We start from the raw sequence: 15365 nt of genomic DNA, 5'->3' as shown, positions 1-15365 counted from the left end.
ATATGTGTAAAAGCAGGTAGAGCTTCCCCTGGAATCAGAGCTATAATTGAGCTACAGTAAAGCTCCTGGGGCTAGGTTGAGCTACCTGGCCTCCAGCTGCCTTTCCCTACAGTATAGGCTTTCAGTACACAAAGTGCCATGTCCAGTCACGTACTTCATCACATCCTGAATCATGATCTGAGCAAGCATTGAAGCAATTGAATGATCAGCTGCACTGGATATACAATATTATCATTTGGGGCATGTACAGGCACGTACATGAATTGGCTTCAAGTCTTACTGATACCAGTATATTTACTAAGGCCAGTGTGGTGTAGTGGTTAGAGTGCTGGACTAGGACCGGGGAGACCTGAGTTCAAATCCCCATTCAGCCCTGATACTTGCTGGGTGACTCTGGGCCAGTCACTTCTCTCTCAGCCTAACCTACTTCACAGGGTTGTTGTGAGGAGAAACCCAAGTATGTAGTACACCGCTCTGGGATCCTTGGAGGAAGAGCGGGATATAAATGTAAAATAATGTAGATGTAAAAATAAGTAATAAATAAATAAATATTCCAGTGCCAGCTCCAGTGAAACCCCATTAGGTGAGCTGAAGCAGTTGCCTAGAGTGGCATGCTAGAAAAGATGGTGAATTGGTTGCCTCTACAGATCCCCCAGTGCTTCCAGTGGGACTCACTCAGATTCACCACTGCCCCCCCCCCAAAAGACTTCTTTTTTTAAACAGAGCACGAAACACTGCCACTGACCTTCCTTTTGCTCCCTCTTAGGCATGTCCCACTCTCTGCCTGTTCAAAACATCATCTGCCTGGTGAAAAACATACTTCTGCCACTCCACACTTTCTGCTTTCTGAATAATCAGAGAGCACTACAGTCAGGAAGCTGCCTCTCCCCACCTAACGTTGCAGGGGAACATAGGAAGCTGCCTTATCCCAAGTCAGACCTTTTAATCCCTCTAGTTCAGTATTGTCTTCACTGACTGGCAGCAGCTTCCTTATCTTGGAGATGCCTGGGAGGAAACCTGAGATCTTCTGCATGCAAAGCAGATCCTCGCCCACTGAGCCCCACCCCCAGAAATGGCATTCATGGGTCAAGAGGGAAGGGGATTTCACTTTGTCAGCAAGGATTTGCAAGGACTGGGTGCTTTCAGTCCAGCCCTTGCAAAGGCTTTGCAAGTGCTTCATGTGGGGAGGTGGACCCTGACAACCATCCCTCGTCACACAGAGCCTTTTCAAGGCTTTGCAATGGTCAGATCAAGAGCCTCCAACCTGACCCATGCAAGTCCACTGTTTCTGCAAAGCCACCACCTTAGGCAGCTCCCTACAGTTGGATTCATGCATGGGTTTTAGCTCTTCTGCCCTTTTAGTAGACCAGGGATATAAAGGTATGTTCTGCATATCTCTAGTGAACTCGATCTGATTCTTATCACTTGAAATTTGTTTACAGTCCACCACTAGTTGCTGAAGGCCTGATAAAAATTCTTGAAGACGATGCATTAAATGGAGAAGTTATGAAGATCACAACAAGCCAAGGGATTCATTTTCATGAATACACTCCACTACCTTTTCAGTCAACAAAGCAATAAATTCTATTACTCAGCTGTTTATTTTGAGCAAAAATATTATTTGCTTTCCAGAAGCAACTTTGGGATGAGTGGTTAAGATTGGCCAATGTTAAAAGTTCACGTGAATTTTAACAATTGCTGTCAATATCTCATGTGAAGGACTAGTAATATTGCCAAATGATTTTTGATGTTAGAAATGTTATATAATTGTTACTTATTTTTATACATTTCAATGTCTGTAAGAATATTTGAGTACTACTGAATTGTATTTGTAGCAAAACATTAAACAACTAAATTATACATATCAGAGAACAATAAAGGCTTTGATGTGATATGGGAGCTCCATATTTGGAGTTTCCAATGTCATTTCCTTTTGCAAAAAAACAACAACCGTGGAGGGCTCGACCACCATGCTGGATCAGGACAATGGAGGCTAAGGAAGTCTGAACCTTTCTCACATATGTACACATAGTAGTGCCATATGTTTTTCCAAATAGGGCAAATGTCAACTTTGAGCTAGGCAATTTTCAGTGAAGAAGCAGCATAGGGGGAAAGGTTTCAACTCCCTCCTCCTCTGCACCTTGATTGAAATCTCCCCATAGCTGCTTTGTGTAAAATGAAAAGTCATTAGGAGCTTGAAACATGGAGCTCTCATGGATGGCATCCTGACAAATGAACTGCTGGTGAAATAGTGTTGCATTCCAGACCAAGGATCCAAAATAACAAAAAGTGGTCTCCCCTTCCACAGCTGCCTGCATAACCTGAAAATATGCTCCTGAGGTTCAGGGACATATTTTGGGATGGCACAGAAAGCTGCAGAAGAGGAGATCATTTTTCCTTAGTCTGCAATGCAACACGGTTGCACCAGCACCTAATTAGATAGGACATCAGTCCATGGGGCTGTTCTTACGATCACAAAAATCGGGCTAATCCTAGCCCAATTTTTGTGATCGTAAGAACCACCAGGCTCGCAGCCAAGCCCGGTGGTTCTGGAGCGGCTAACCCGCTCCTGTAGCCCACCCCTTAGCCTGGATTTGCGGAGCAAGTGCTCCACAAACCCGGGCTATCTGCTCATGAGTAGCCCCCTGGCCGAGAGGCTTAAAAGCAGCCTCCTGGCTCGGGGGTCTCCCCAGTATGCCCTGCACGCTCACGCAGGGCATATTGGGGCTTCTGGGGGCCACATGGCCCCCGAGCTCCCCAGCCCCTGCCGGCTCCGTCTCAGAGCCGGACATCGTGTGGGCGGCCGATCCAGCTGCCCAGGGCTCCCTACCCGCTTGTGAGCGGGGAGAGTGGGCTTAGCCCGCTCTTCCCGTTCACGGCTAGGAACCGGGTCTCACTGGTCTTGTGGTAGATAGGGCTGAGAGAGATTCCTGCCTGCAACCTTGGAGAAGCCGCTGCCAGTCTGTGAAGACAATACTGAGCTAGATAGACCAATGGTCTGACTCAGTATATGGCAGTTTCCTATGTCACGTATTTGGCCTTTAGTTGACAAATATGCTTGTGCCATTTAGAACATCAGTAGACTTGAAACAGGATCAAGCTTCAGCTTTTTAGAAAGACAAAGAATAGATCAGGTCAAGATAATATTAATTACTTAGGATGATGGATGAATTAAAAATATTTAATGTTAATGGCTTGAATAGAAAAACAAAAAAGCACACATCATTTGCCTTCAAGCAAGTCACATTAAGATGAGTAATGCCAATTTATTGGACTTCAAATTTCTTGGCCAAAGTTATGTAGCCGCCGGGGATAAGGGAAAAAAATGGAGTGGCAATTTATATCAAGAATTTGTTATGGAACTTGGAGGAACAAACTCAAGGTAAAGCTGGCAGATATACTGAAGTTCTAAACCTAACAACAACATAAAATCATGATTCCTTCAATTTATTCTCCAAATGACAATAAAACTGGATTTTATAAACAATTTTTTCAGTCACTGCTTGAGATAGCTGAAGGAGAAATTTTAGTGATGGGAGACTGGAATTCAGTTTCTTGCTAGTTTTTGATAAAACAGGAGGACACAATAAGAATTCTGGCAAATTGCCAAGAAATGTGTTTAACTATATGGCGCTTCTGTCTTTAGAAGATGTATGGTGATATAAACATCCCTTGGAGAAGGGCTATACCTTTACGGAAGACTTCAGATGAAACATTTATTTCTATTTGAGGGCCTTTAATAATTTACAATTTAGCACAGGTCAACACCCCGTGCTAAATGAGGTCAACACCCTCATTCAAGATTTGGTTTTTCTTTCTAGAATACATGGTTAATTAAAGTGGTATTTCTGTGTTTTGTTTTTTTAAAAAAATGTTTGTTTGTTTGTTTGTTTGTGGGGGGGTTTACAATTCTTGGCAAGGGCAGTTTTGTGTAGGTGTGTGTGTGTTTTTGGAAGGTGGAGAACAGAGGGCTGCTGAGCCTTAGGGATGGGCCCGGACCAGTCCGGAGGCCATTCTAAAGGCCTCCGGACCGGTCAGGACCTGGCCAGTTCAGGTGGGGGGTTCCTTTAAGGGCGGGGGAGGGTTTACTTACCCCTCCTGCCGCTTTCCCCCCTCCAGCGCGCATATTCTATGTAGTAATTGGGGCGGCAGGATACCTCCCTGCCGCCCCTTCTCCCACGAGTGCCAAAGGCTGCATGGAGCCTTTTGCACACGCGCACGCCACACACGCGCTTCACGTCTCCGCGACGTGTTTGCGTGCGGGGCCAGCAGGAGGTATCCTGCTGCCCCAATTACTACATAGAATACGCACGCTGGAGGGGGGAAAGCGGTGGGAGGGGTAAGTAAACCCTCCCCCACCCTTAAAGGAACCCCACACACAGTGCCGGACCGCAGCTCTGCGGTTCCGTGCACACCCCTACTGAGCCTCCTGATTTATGAATGTAATTATGAGATGTCTAAGAACTGCTAATTGTCAAGTTACTTTTTCTGTCTTTCTATGCCTCTTTTCTATTTCTGTTATTTTGTTGAAAAACAATTAAAAGATATTTAAAAAACAGAACCTCCGCAGCATACATTTCTGACAGTAACAGGTTTAATCATAAATTTTGACATGGGTGACATTGCACAGGGTCTGATCTACATTTTTCATGAGTCTACGTGTTTCAGGGTCTGATCTACATTTTCTCAGGAAGTAATTGTCTAATCAGAATGTGGGCTGAAAATGAGCTCAGAATCTAATCCTACTGCATACAACCAGAAAAGTGCTAACTAAGAATGTGCAGAGAGCATTTTGGCGCCTCTATTTCAAAGGACCAAAGCACTTCTTCGAGTTTTCCCCACTGAATCATTTTGGTGGGGACAAGTGAGTGCTTTAAGAGGAGGAAAGCAGGTCTTGCCTGTTGCTCCATGGACCCTCCACCGCCCCAGCATGGCACTGTCGGGATTAAACACTCCACCGCGCAGCTGCAGGGCTTCTCCCTGCAGTGCACGGGCACCATCTTGAGTGGTCAGCATGGTGTTACTGACCACTCAAGATGGCACCCATGCAGATGTCATTTCTGTGCTGACCCCACCCATGGGCTGCTAGGAGCAGCTGTTCGGCAGGGCATTTAATCCTGACAGTGTCATGCTGGGGTGACAAAAGGGCCATGGAAGACCAGAAAAAAGCTGCTTTCCTCCTCTTAAAACACTCATTCTCCGCCCCCCGCGATGTGCACGGAACACTTTGTGCACATCCCTAGTGTTAGTGTGAATTAAGAGTTAATTAGTTAAGTGTTAGTGTTAATTAGTTAGTGTTAATTAAGATCATCTGGAGAGGTTTGTCACAGTCTCCACCGACTCGTCTGGTGGCTACTCAAAGATGGGCCTTCTCCATTGCTGTCCCGAGGTTTTGGAATGCGCTCCCTGTAGAAATAAGAGCCTACCCTTCTCTGACAACTTTTAAAAAGTCACGACACATCTGTTCACCTAAGCTTTTAATTAAATTTACTGTTTATACTTCTAACCTTGTTTTAAATTTTAAATTGTTTTAATGTTTAAATTTTGTTTTGTGTTTTTATTGTAAACTGTCCCGAGACAGTTTTGAGCGGTATAGAAATTTGTTTAAATAAATAAATAAACAAACAAACAAATAAATAAATGACTTCATGAGAGAGGTGAATTTCCATATGTTGAATTTCAATATGTCATAGTCCTTGACTATGAAACAGACACAGGGCAATGGCCCCCCAGCCTCACACACACACACACACACCCCGGCTTCCTTAGGCACCACGGCTGGGCCCATCAACACCTCACTCCCCTGATTAGGAATAAAGGCACAGGCACACCTTTCGTTTAGTATCCAACTTCCATGGCTCTTGGAAGTTTGCTTGCCTCTCTCGTTGCTCGAACAAGGAGCAATTGTGCCTTGAATTTGACTCAGATTACTTAACTGTATTTTGCTATCAGTTCACAGCCTGCTGTTCTTTTTGTAAAGCCTATTCTCAGATGCATAAATGTTATAGTAATTGTAATAGTAATTTTAGATGTTATAGTAATTGTGTTTTTCATTTGTGGAGGGATGTATATCCTGAAAGGCAGGAAATGATTTTTTAAAATAAATAAATAAATAAAATAGTATCAGCAGACCTGAGTCCTCATTGGTAAGACTGTAAAGAATACATTGAAATCGATCCAGAAACTTCAGCTGATTCGTTACAGAGGAGGCAGAATGTAGATGGGTGTGCATGTTTCTAAACACATACAGTAACTCCTGGTTATCATTAAATTGTATTGCAGCTTGGCAATTTGACTTTGTGGTAAATAATCTTTAGTTTTTTTGTGAGCCTCTTTGAATTTTTTTAAATAGAAGACCAGCATAAAGGAATTTTGAATAACGAGTAGCATAAGTAATTAGACGATCTAAATTTAGTGTTTACAATATAGGTGCGTTCACACAATCGCCAGGAAGTCAGTAAGCTGGGAACCAGATGTTCCCAGTGAGCACATGCTCCTAGCGGGTGTGTAATCCAAACCTGCCAACTGCTGGTTCCCACCCTCCACCTGACTTGCGTCCGACTTCCATAACCAAGATTTGACGTTGGGTGGGAAATACAAAGAGAAAGCAGGCAGAGACTGTGGGAACTGGTGGTGAGTGGATTTGCACAACATGGGAGCATGTGCTTGCTGGGAACCTCAGGTTCCTGTCTTACTGACTCCCCTGCAATCATGCAAACCCCCGCTGAAGAAACTACTTTGGGAGACTCTTCAATGTAATTTAAGATGTAAATGTAACTTATGTAATTTACATAAAATGTAAATGTAATTTAGAACGAACTGTAGAAGCCATGGAGATCAGAAATTCATGGTTTGGTTTGGGTTTTTTTCTGTATAAGTATTTGAAATTTAGTTTTTAAAAGAAAGATAGCATTTGAAGATATTTCATTGATTTTGGAGTATTACTTTCTTAACAGATTTCTTTAAAGATAATAACACCTATGACAACAATAAAGGAAAGGAGAAACTTTTGTCTTGAAAGTTTGAGTGCTCCAGAAATCTTCCCTCTCTCAAAAGATTTCTGGTCCTCACGGACAGGGGACAAGACCCCATTGCTGCTCCTGCCACAATCCCCACTGCTGCGGCCACCTCCATGGTGCTTTTTAAAGGAAACATGTGCCGCTGCTGCCTCCTCTGCAATCCCTGCTGTTGCAGCTGCCTCCGCCACCATCCACTGTGATTTTAAATGGTAACATGCTGCTGTCATGCCCTCGATCTCAGACAGCGAGGAGGAAGGGGAAGCTGTCAACTTTTCAGCTGATGCCGGGATGACTGAGGGGCAGAGCCCAGCTGTCAGTTTCCAAGAAATGGCTGAGGCAGATCCGGCTGATGATTCAGAGCAGGCACAACAACCTGAGACAGCAGAAACCATGACGGACCAATCAGAAGAGGAGCTATGCAAGCAACCTCCACTGACTCCACAACAGAGGCGTGTTACAAGACGAAGAAGAACACAGCTAGAAACTATCAGGAGGAGTAAACGCCTTGTGCAGAGGGCTGATAAGCCTTGAATTCCTGCCAGCTGGGAGCTCTCGGCTTGTACTATAAATTACGTCACCAGCTTTCTATTCACTGCTGGAAAGCAATGTTTGTCGACTTTCAGGTCGACAGCTTGCAGCCAAGCCCGATAAGGAAGAACTGTTCCGAGCCGTATCTTGTTTCTGCAGCTCCATTTGGTATTGCGAACTTCCCTGCCAGGTGGCCAGATACTGACAGCTGCCTCCTTTCCCCTTGCCCAATCCAAGCCCTTTACTTGTACAGGGGAATCCTTGCTGGATTCCCCTTTACAAGTATGGCCGTGGCCAACCCCCGACCTGCAGATACGCAAGTCCCACACACTCACACCCACGCACGTATGCCGAAGTCGGGTACCTATTCCCCGACTATGGATACGTGAAATCACGAGTGCTGAAGGCATGGATAATGAGTTTTTTCTGTATTGCAGTATGAGTTTCACTTACCCTACTACATTCTTCTCCTTAATGCAAACAAGGCATTTATGTTACATGAAAGGAATAAACTGTCATTCATTAATATTTCAGTGATGCAACTTCAGATTCCTTTTCAGCAAAATGTAATATTCCTGAACTGTAGCCTTTTAGGCAGCTTCTACATTTGATAACACTTTTCGAATAAAGCTACATAAAGCTTGAAGTTAAAATACTTGCCAGGTTTTTGAAGTACATAAATAATTTTAGCACTAATTTTTCCTTTGCTTATGTCCCAATAAAAGAGTTTTGTAGCTGTTATTGGGGGAATATGGCAACTTTCAAAAAATAAAGGTACCAAAAAAATGGAAACTCCTGAATGCAGTATACTTTGAATACAGGAATGTGCCTAACTTCAGCTAATGTGTGTGTGTTAAAAAGCACACAATATCCAGCAGTCCCTACTTTGTTGTACCTGTATAATGTGAAAGCCAACATTTTCCATAGGAGTTGGTCTGTTGCAGGATATCACCTGTATCAATTTGCATCCTGGCTACAGCCAGCTTCTGTTTTGGACATGGCGGGCCAAAATCATGCAGAACGATAGTTACATTTGTTTGTCTCTAGCATCTAGAATTCAAGTATGCTGCCTATGACCATGGAGGTACCATTTAGCTATCATGGCTGATTGTAGGGACTTTCATGAGTGGATGAAACATAAAGCAGGTTAATGCAGCCAAAGGAACGTGTGGTGGGAGTAGCTTGGCAGAGCAGGTGAGATTTGTAGCATCATGTGTTTTGGAGGCACCAGCAACTTCTGAACATAATACGTTTCCCCCCTTTGTTGAAGCCTCTCGATTCTAAAGTTGGAACATGGTATGACGATATTAGCAGTTAAATACTAGGAATGTAGAGCACAGACCCATTGTTGGAGGAAGTTAAAAGCAGAAGTGGCCTCGGATACACACAAGGGAAGGGTGAACAAACTGTGTGTGTTTGTACTGAAAGATACCAATGACATCAATGTGTGTTGAAAGATACCCTGTCACCGGAAATGAATACGCACTTTCCAGTGTGCTGTCGAGGTATCAGTCCCTGAAAACTGTGTCCAGATGTAATACAAAGTAGGTTTCCCTTATTAATGGTCCTACAACGTCCATCTTCCCCAGCTAGAAAAGCCGGATTAAGGCCTCGCTTTTACTGGATTAAGAGGGGAAACTGTTAATTCATGTTAGAGGAGAAAGCCTAGTAAGTGGTTTAAGGGTAAAATAAATGTTGGTTTCCTGCCCCATTTCATTTGCTTAATACTGTTAATTAGCTACCTAAAAGCTCTCACCACTTGTCAGTTTGTATAGACTCTTCTTAAAGTCTCATTAAGATATTAGCATTTAGTCGTTCTGTGTACTTTGTTTACATGATCTTGCCCTGGATAAAATTACAAGCAGGGAAACAAACAATGATCCCCCCCCCGCCCCCCACCTCCGCCTCAAAAATAAAGCTGTTTCTGACTTTTCCTACCTAAATGTGCATGGCTTTCTATGTCACATTAGTCAGGGTTCCTGCTTTGGAAACACGAACAGGACTGATTCACTTTGTGTGCCTGAATTTCATGGGATTGGGCAGCGTATGTTCCCCATTGCCTTCCCTGTTGAACTAAACACTGTTACCTGAGTTCGGATCAATAGATTTGTGTTTGTGTGTGTGGTTTTGTTTTGCTTTACAACAGAAACACATTATCTCTCAGCCCCGTCTGAGTAAGGAAAGTATGCCAAACACCCACCCAGATTCTCTATTCAAAACAATGCAAGTGTGTGCATAGGAGGGAACAAAGTCCATTGTTCCAGTTAATGAACCGTGGGTTTTGCACTCTATAAATATACATGTCAATTTCAAAAACCTTACTTACTGTTTGGGATGTATTCTTCCACCAATCAAGTTATAGCCCCAAACATTAAAGAGCAGCAATTATTCCTTAACAGTGACTGACATCCTGACTAAATTTACTAGAGGAAGTTCTAATGAAATTTGTACTTTTTAATCACTCCCTGAGTAATACTATTGAGAAAATTAGTCAAGAAGTCAGCCCCTATATCCAAGAGTCTGGGTGCAAATGTTAGGTGACAGATATTAATCCATGGCATGGAGAGAGCAAACAGTTTTGGCTCTTTTTTCTTCTGCTATATACCACCTAATGGCACAGCAGGAAATGACTTGCGTAGCAAGAATGAGGTTGCCAGTTAGAATCCCTGCTGGTACCTATATCAGGCAGCAGCAACATAGGAAGATGCTGAAAGGCATCATCTCATACTATGCGGGAGGAGGCAATGGTAAACCCCTCCTGGTTAACCCCACCAAAGACAATCACAGGGCTCTGTGGGCACCAAGCGTCGACACCAACTTGGCGGCACACTTTACCTTTACATACCAAATACTGCCAGATCTTCATCTTGCTATTCATCCCCAGTGTGTCTTCTCGGCATCCTTCAGAATGCCCATCTGTGCTCTGATCACCCCTTGTCTAGGCTACTATCATCTTCTCTTTGCTGACATTCTCTCCTGCCACTTATCCTGTAAGTCAGCTCCTGGTACACCTGCTAAAACAATCACTTTCAAATCTAATCACTCTACTTGGGCTGGCCCCCCTCTTCCTCTTCACATCAAAGCCAAGCATCAGTTCTTCTCAGACAGCAGGTCTCACTTACCCACCCCGCAGACGATCAGCCTCCCTTCCCTGGGCAGGCAGATCACCCAGCAACTCCAGGGGTCAGGGTGCCAGTATGCGCCACCGTGCATCGCCCTGACCTCTGGAGCTCCAATAATGCACCATCCAAGTGTGCAGTGCATTATTGGGATCCCTCCCCCTGGTCAAAAGAAATGAGGTTAAGGGAGTGCTTGCTCCCTTAACCTCATTTTAGAGGGAGGCTACTTAAAGGGTTAGCCGCCATGAAGCTGCCGGGATCAGGCCCAACGCTGGCAGTTCACACGTGCATGAAAAACCGGGCTGGGCCCCCTTAGCCCGGTATTTCACACGTGTGTGAATAGCCTCATAAAGTTATCTTTTCGAGCCACTTCCCCTCTCATCTCCCCTTCCTTACTTTCCACTCCTCAAAAACTCATCTGCCATTGGCCACTTCTGCCATCATCTTCTATTCCTGCTCTGAACCTTACAGTATTTCTTCTCATGCTTCTGAACACGATTCTCACGCCTGAACATCTTCTCTCTCTCTCTCTCTCTCTCTCTCTCTCTCTCTCTCTCTCTCTCTCTCTCTCTCTCTCTCTGCCTATCAGGCTAGTGTCATCTTCATCCTGAGGTCCCTCAGCAAAGCTCACTCTTCACCAAAGCTTTCTGCAAGCCAACATGGCCTTGCTTTCTCTGCCCTTGCATTGCTACCATAGTACTACACCTTTATCATTCCCTTTCCTCTTCCTCCACTTTGGCCTTGTCTGACTAATACAAATTGAGGAGCCTTTTCGTCAAAGACAGTAGAAGGTCTATATTCTATATACTTGCTCTCTTGAGGCTAAATAACTACTCGTAGTAGCAGCAGAGTTTTGATAACCTAACATAATAACAACATAATAGCCTGCTCAGGTTTATAGCCTGGTCATTTTTCTTTTTACTTTCTAGTAATTTTCAAAAGGCCATCTGAAAGAAGCTAAACACTTGAACTGCAGCTACCATTCTGTTTAATAAGTTTCTTTGTAGGACAGCTGCCAAAACTTCTGAATCATCAAGTCAGGTTGGAACATGCCCAGTTGCACTTTTTTGGCAGGAGCGACAATGTTTTGTAAACGTTAATAGATGTGCAAACCTACTCGCATGTTATTTTAAAAACAAGTTTGAAAGAGGTCAGGGCAATCAATTTGAGGTCAGCTGGCAAAAAAAATGTGGCTGCTCAGCTTTAGGAGGCATTAATTCATCTAGAGTGGGCTTCTTAAGTTTTGAGGTCTTGAACTGTAACACTAAATCTTCTGCCCTTCTCTGATGGAGAGATGAAGTCTGCCAGAACAGGACTAATTGCCAAGAGAGCAAAGATAAACAATATATGGGACTGTATGCAAAACCTCCCTTTGCTCAAGCTATCTTGTGCTTGGGAAAGGTGAGCTCATGATTGTCACCAATTTGCCCCTTTCTCTTCAGCCACTTGCACACATGCATACCCCAGATCTGGTCCTGAGGGTTGGGGAACCTCCAGGAGTCAATTTTTGAAGGGGCTGGGTGGGGGGGGGAGAGAAATGGCAAAAATAACACACATCTTGTGTGAGCAGAAGGCGAGGACTGAATACAACCCACTGTTCGGCAAAGTCATACTGACTAATTCATAGGAGACCAGAGCCCTATCCACACATTATGTTCAACACTCATACAACCTGTACAGTTCTGTACACAGGTACAGTTCTTCACACATTATGTTGAACACAGGTACAGCAGTAAACCTCCTATCTGTACCATGCATTTGAGGGACCTTTACCCAGGTTCACTTTTAAAACGAACGCGGCTACAGTCATTCACACAAAAGCATGTATGAGCGTACAGACACCTGAACATTCATACAACATAATGTACAGACACTATGAACATTCATACAACATAATGTCTGAACAGGGCTCAACCTGGATTTCATTTCTGAAATTGACACCAATTGGTGAATGGAAAGCATTAGCGTGTCATCACTTAAACTACCCTTGAAGAAAACCAGAAACCCAAACCATTTCCAGCTGAGTTCCCTTAGGGGAAAGGTGAGCTATGCACTGTTCTAATAAAGAAGTTACTCTTACATTCCACAACTTTCGCTACAGTTTCCCTGCTCTTTCAGAAGCATCCCATTAGTGGCCATTTGCTGAGCAGCCATATGTGTTTCTCAGATAACACTTCCTCGTCACCAAAAGAACAGCCCTTGGAACTATCCACATGATGAAGAGAAATTGGGCTAAGGGAGCCGAGCCCATTTACTCCTGGTCATCTGCTGCCACGGGAGCCACGCAGTTCCCAGCAGCAAAGCACCTAAAGTACCTCTCCCCTTAAATGAGGTGGGGTACTTTAGGTTGGCTTGGTTGCCCATGTGCTGCCGCGGTTTGGCTCCGGGCCGGGGCAACACATGAGGAGACCCCCACTGGGAGGCTGCAAGCAGCCTCCTGGGCTCGGGGAGTCTATGTAGGATACCCCGCACACTCAGGTGGGGCATCCTGGGACACCTGGGGACCGTGTGGCCTCCAATCCCTGCAGCCCCGCCGGCTCCGTGATGAGCCGGCAGCCGTGTGGGCGGCCAGTATGGCTGCACAGCTACAAGCGGCTGCTTATCTGTGGGGAGAGCGGGCTAAACCCACTCGACCCGCACGCCCAACAGAAGCTCTTCTCATGAATTGTGAGGAGAGCTTCCTTGAGTCATTCATTGAAGCTGTTCTCACGAGCAAGCAAAACTGCGCTGAGCTCCCTTAGCCTGGTTTTGCTCACTCATGAGAACCACCAGGCTTGAAGGCAAGCCTCATGGCTCCATGGCGGCAAGCCCACCTAAATAGCCACCCCCTTAAAAGAGGTTAACGGGTCGAGCGCTCCGTTCACCCAATTTTCCAGATTGTGTGTCCGCCATGGCTGCTTGCAGCCGTGGCGAACACACTCACGGGGAGGGAGGGGGGAGGGGGAATCCCTTTAAAGAATCCAATTGTATTCTTTACTGCATCTCTATACAGATCACAACTCTGTTGCGAGATATGGCTTTTTAAAAGCCAAATTTTGGGTTATGGCCCATTTGACTCACGAGTATACCCCTGAGGTTCTGGACACCCTGGATCACAACACTGTCAGATAAAAGTTTAAAGAATGAAGAAGGAACAAACCATTTGACTCCCAGAGCCCTTTCTCAACAGATCTTGCACACTGCTTCACTTCAAAGGCACACCTGGTCAGACAATGTTTAGCAGGCTAAGGTACACTCTTTCCATTCTTGATACTAGATATCGAGGGAGGGGGAACCCCTGTGCATTACTGGGGCTCCGGGGGTGACATCTCACGGTGGGTGTCCGGGGGTGACATTGCATTGTGACACAATGTTCCTTTCTATTCTCCGCACCATAATTTTATACATCTCAAGTATGTATAACCCCTGCTAATGCCTGCTAACTTGGCAAAGGGGCACCTTTATAACATGGTGATTCTCTTTATTTAGCAGAGGGAGAGTAATTGGCCCTATCCACTCCCAGCACAGTACCTCCAGTGACTGTTGCTGGTGTTTATCTTGTATTTCTTTTTAGATCGTGAGCCCTTTGGGGACAGGGATTCATCTTATTTATTTGTTATTTCTCTGTGTAAACCTCCCTGAGCCATTTTTGGAAGGGTGGTATAGAAATCAAAGTTTGAACTTGCTTGGCAGCTCAATTTGCCTGCCTGATATCATTTCCTCTGTCTTCACTGTATCGTACGTGTTTCTTTCATTGAATAGTTGTGTGTGTTGTTTACTTGGAATTAAACACTTCTTTCTTGAAAGATCAGGTTCTAACTGATCAGGTTCTAACTTCAGGAATGTAAATACAAAAAAGGAGTGTGGTGGCACTTAAAGATCAATCAATTCACATAGCTATTGTTGACTAAGAGCCCATTCCATTAAAAGTATGAAGGGCTAAAGGTAGCTTAATATGTCATAGTGGCAAGTAAGGTTCCATCAACCGCCAGTTTCCAGCAAGCATACACAAGTCAGAAGTTTCACAAGTTCCACTCCCAGTGTGTCAAAGTTAGGTTCCCCTGCTGCACTTCCCTCTGGGAACCCAATATCTGTAATCTAGATTGAAGTTGGTTATAGAGGTCAGATTCCTAGAGGCAAGTACAGTTGGGGAACCTGACATTGATGGGTTAGAATCTGGTCCTACACGTCAGGACCAGAATTTGCACCAGAATTGTGTGCTCTCCAGGAACCAGCAGTTGGTTGCAGAACCTTATTTGCTGCTATGATGGGTGAAGCTGGTCTTAGTTGGATATCTATCTATCTATCTATCTATCTATCTATCTATCTATCTATCTATGATCACACAGATAGAGTCATGTGTGGCATTACGGAGAAAAATTCCTTTAACTTCCTTGGCAAGTTTTCATAGCTTTTTAATTACATAATATAAAACAATAAAACCTTACCTTAGCCACCATAAGCCATATCTTTCTCCAGGAACTAACAAAAACACATAACAATGAAAGGGGAAGAAAGAAATATATAAAGGACAAGTCAGTGAGGTTGTTCTTTCAGTCAGCCAAAACCGGGCTAAGGAAGCCAAGCCTGGTCTTGGCTGATCTTAAGAACCACTGGGATCACGCCCGATCCTGGCAGCACTATGGTGGCAAACCTGCCAAAGAGGCCAGCCGCTTAAATGGGGTTAAGGGAGCAAGCTCTCCTTTAGCCCCATTTTTTT

At 44.5% G+C, this 15365-nt stretch overlaps 1 protein-coding gene across 8 annotated transcripts in view; it reads left to right on the top strand.

Annotated features, from left to right (window-relative positions):
* The window catches only part of HPGD (15-hydroxyprostaglandin dehydrogenase), a 115190-nt gene extending 109061 nt beyond the window's left edge, over positions 1–6129 (top strand). For all 8 annotated transcript variants that reach the window (XM_053254795.1, XM_053254789.1, XM_053254792.1 and 5 more), the window contains one exon: positions 1443–6129. In XM_053254795.1, the coding sequence (XP_053110770.1) occupies positions 1443–1581 (139 nt within the window). In that variant the 3' untranslated portion in view covers positions 1582–6129. The remainder of the gene's footprint in view (positions 1–1442) is intronic.
* Positions 6130–15365: the final 9236 nt, after the last annotated feature.

Source organism: Hemicordylus capensis, chromosome 5, assembly GCF_027244095.1.
Source record: "Hemicordylus capensis ecotype Gifberg chromosome 5, rHemCap1.1.pri, whole genome shotgun sequence".
Lineage (NCBI taxonomy): Eukaryota > Metazoa > Chordata > Lepidosauria > Squamata > Cordylidae > Hemicordylus > Hemicordylus capensis.
The sequence above is the reverse complement of the archived record's forward strand: the minus strand, read 5'-3'. Positions and strand labels throughout refer to the sequence as shown.